The 3340-nt window shown below is 46.4% G+C and overlaps 1 protein-coding gene across 1 annotated transcript; it reads left to right on the forward strand.

Annotated features, from left to right (window-relative positions):
- Positions 1 to 1138: 1138 nt before the first annotated feature.
- LOC306734102 (tripartite motif-containing protein 16-like) lies at positions 1139 to 3340 on the forward strand. Its single transcript, XM_079215434.1, has one exon. It carries the CDS (start codon positions 1172 to 1174, stop codon positions 2864 to 2866), a length of 1695 nt encoding a protein of 564 aa, XP_079071560.1. The 5' UTR covers positions 1139 to 1171; the 3' UTR covers positions 2867 to 3340.

A 3340-nucleotide genomic window follows, 5' to 3' on the forward strand; every position in this document is an offset into this window, starting at 1 on the left:
TGTGTGTGTGTGTGTGTGTGTGTGTGTGTGTGTGTGTGTGTGTGTGTGTGTGAGCTCCAGGCTAGAGCATCAAAGTGGCTCTTGGCCTTTTGTCTGTTGATGAGCCATCAAGACCCACAAAACATAGTGTTTTGTCTGTAGTATGAAGCCTGTTTGTAGTCGATATTTCCCCACATCTTATCTGTCTCTCTCTATATATTTATCTGTAGGTTGGTGTCACCATACTTGGACACACCAGGGAACGCGTTGCCTTCAAAGACCACCTCACCAGTGCCTCCTTACTGCAGGGCCCCCAGTTTAAATGTCTTTACAAGCAGTGGGGCCTACTCTGTCAAACACCCAATGTAAAATGTGATGTCTCTCTTTCTGAATCTATTCTGCTCTAAACCTCTTTCATGTGAGGCTGTGGGCACCTCTTTTATTCTGTAAACCTCTGAAACCCAACCCAATGTTTCTTAAACCATTCTGCTCTGAACCTCTCATGCCCAAAGTGACACTTTGTTGATAGTTGTTATTGGACAGTGTTGAGCTCTGTGTTGTCTTGAAATAAAGCTTTGTTTTTTAGAATATTCTACTCAAAGCCTCTTTTCTTCTCATTGTGAGGTGCTATTTAAACCGCGCCGCCCAACTGCGCCCCCCCAAAAAGAAATTCACCAGCCACCTGTTGTGCAACTCGTTCAGCAGGAAGAACACACACACACACACACACACACACACACACACACACACACACACACACACACACACACACACACACACACACACACACACACACTGCTGTGAAAGCTTTAATTCTGCTGGGTTCTTCAAATAGGAATAAAACTGCACACATACAAATTGAAGCTTGAAATACTGGTTTATCACTCGCAGAAGTATTTTTTTTAAAGAGTAAAACAAAGTTCACATTCACAGCGCCGCTCCTCTTCCTGGAATGAACCACAGCTTGATAAGCCCTCCCTCTTCCTCCTGCTCTCTAACACAGCCGCTGGACTCTGTCCTCTTCCCTCCCCTTCAGATCTACAGCTTTACAGATGGGTGTAACCAACATGGTGTGAAGCAATAGAGCTGACGCGCCCCGTTCACTGAACATCACGTGTTGTTCAGATCAAGTCAAAGCAGAGTCGTTTCTCAGGAAGTGAAACTCAGACAGTCGTTGCTACTGAGAGCTGAAATGGCGCAGCAAGGAGTTCAGCTGGATCGGGAAAGCTTCTCTTGTTCCATCTGTCTGGATCTACTGAAGGATCCGGTGGCTATTCCCTGTGGACACAGCTACTGCATGAACTGTATTAAAAGCCACTGGGACGAAGAGGACGGTAAGAAACTCCACAGCTGCCCTCAGTGTAGGCAGAGCTTCACACCGAGGCCTGTCCTGCTGAAAAACACCATGCTGGCAGCTTTAGTGGAGGAGCTGAAGAAGACTGGACTCCAAGCTGCTGCTGCTGATCACTGCTATGCTGGACCTGAAGATGTGGGCTGTGATGTCTGCACTGGGAGGAGACGGAAGGCCTTCAAGTCCTGTCTGCAATGTGTGATCTCTTACTGTGAGAAACACCTCCAGCCTCATATTCAATCACCTGCCTATGAGAAGCACAAGCTGGTGGAGCCGTCCAAGAAGCTCCAGGAGAACATCTGCTCTCGTCACAATGAGGTGATGAAGATCTTCTGTCGTACTGATCAGCAGTGCATCTGTTATCTCTGCTTAATGGATGACCATAAAGGCCACGACACAGTCTCAGCTGCAGCAGAAAGGACCGAGAGGCAGAGAGAGCTGGAGGGGAGTCGACTAAACATCCAGCAGAGAATCCAGGACAGAGAGAAGGACGTGAAGCTGCTCCATCAGGAGGTGGAGGCCGTCAATCTCTCAGCTGATGAAGCGGTGAAGGACAGCGAGAAGATCTTCACCCAGCTGATCCGTCTCCTGGAGAACAGAAGCTCCGATGTGAAGCAGCAGGTCAGATCCCAGCAGAAAAGGGAAGTGAGTCGAGTCAAAGAGCTTCAGGAGAAGCTGGAGCAGGAGATCGCTGAGCTGAAGAGGAAGGACGCTGAGCTGAAGCTGCTCTCACACACAGAGGATCACAACCAGTTCCTACACAACTACCCCTCACTGGCACCACTCAGTGAGTCTACAGACTCCACCGGCATCGACATCCGTCCTCTGAGATACTTTGAGGACGTGACGGCGGCTGTGTCAGAAGTCAGAGATAAACTACAGGACGTCCTGAGGGACGAGTGGACAAACGTCTCACTGGCAGGGACTGAAGTGGACGTTTTACTGTCACAAGCAGAGCCCACGACCAGAGCTGGATTCTTAAGGTATTCACGTGACATCACTCTGGATCCAAACACAGCATACACATATCTGTTATTATCTGAGGGGAACAGAAAAGCAACATTAATGAAGGAACATCAGTCTTATTCTAGTCACACAGACAGATTCACTGATTGGTGTCCTCAGGTCCTGAGTAGAGAGAGTCTGACTGGACGTTGTTACTGGGAGGTGGAGTGGAGAGGAGGAGTTTTTGTATCAGTCTCATACAAGAATATCATCAGAACAGGGAACAGTAGTGAATGTGGGTTTGGATTGAATGACAAATCTTGGGCGTTAGAATGTGGCAACAACAGTTTTGCATTCCGGTACAACAACATCACAGCTCCCGTCTCTGGTCCTCCGTCCTCCAGAGTAGGAGTGTACCTGGATCACACAGCAGGTGTTCTGTCCTTCTACAGCGTCTCTGAAACCATGACTCTCCTCCACAGAGTCCAGACCTCATTCACTCAGCCTCTCTATGCTGGAGTTAGGATTTATAATTATTATTATGGAGCCACTGCTGAGTTCTGTCAACTCAAACAGACAGAAGTGATTTAAGGGACAGCAGGTTCAATTATGTGTTTTAATTCTTAAACTGATGTTATTGTTCGAGAGCTGATTTCTCTTCACCTGTCAATCAAACATTGTGGGCGGTGCTTTGACGTGTTCTCATTATTGTTGTGTAGATGTTTGAGCTCCTTCCTGTGTCTGTTTAGTCGTGGAGGCTCTCACTGCTCATGGTCATCTTTGTTGACCTGAACTCATATTTCTCTGCAGGAAAATGTAAACTTCTCTGATCTCTAAATGTTTGATGAATATTGTTGTTGATGTATTTGTTGTTGTGTCTCTTCCTCTGCATGGGTCTTAAAGAGAGAAAGCACCAGAGCTTCTTTATCCTAGATATTTTATTCTCACCACTTCCTGTAAAGTATTCTATCTTTATATGTGTGAGACTAAATGTTGTTGTTGTCTGAATCAACATACAAATGATGTACTATGTTGTATTATAAAATAAAGTATCATGATCATAAT

Source organism: Taurulus bubalis, assembly GCF_910589615.1.
Source record: "Taurulus bubalis genome assembly, chromosome: 3".
Lineage (NCBI taxonomy): Eukaryota > Metazoa > Chordata > Actinopteri > Perciformes > Cottidae > Taurulus > Taurulus bubalis.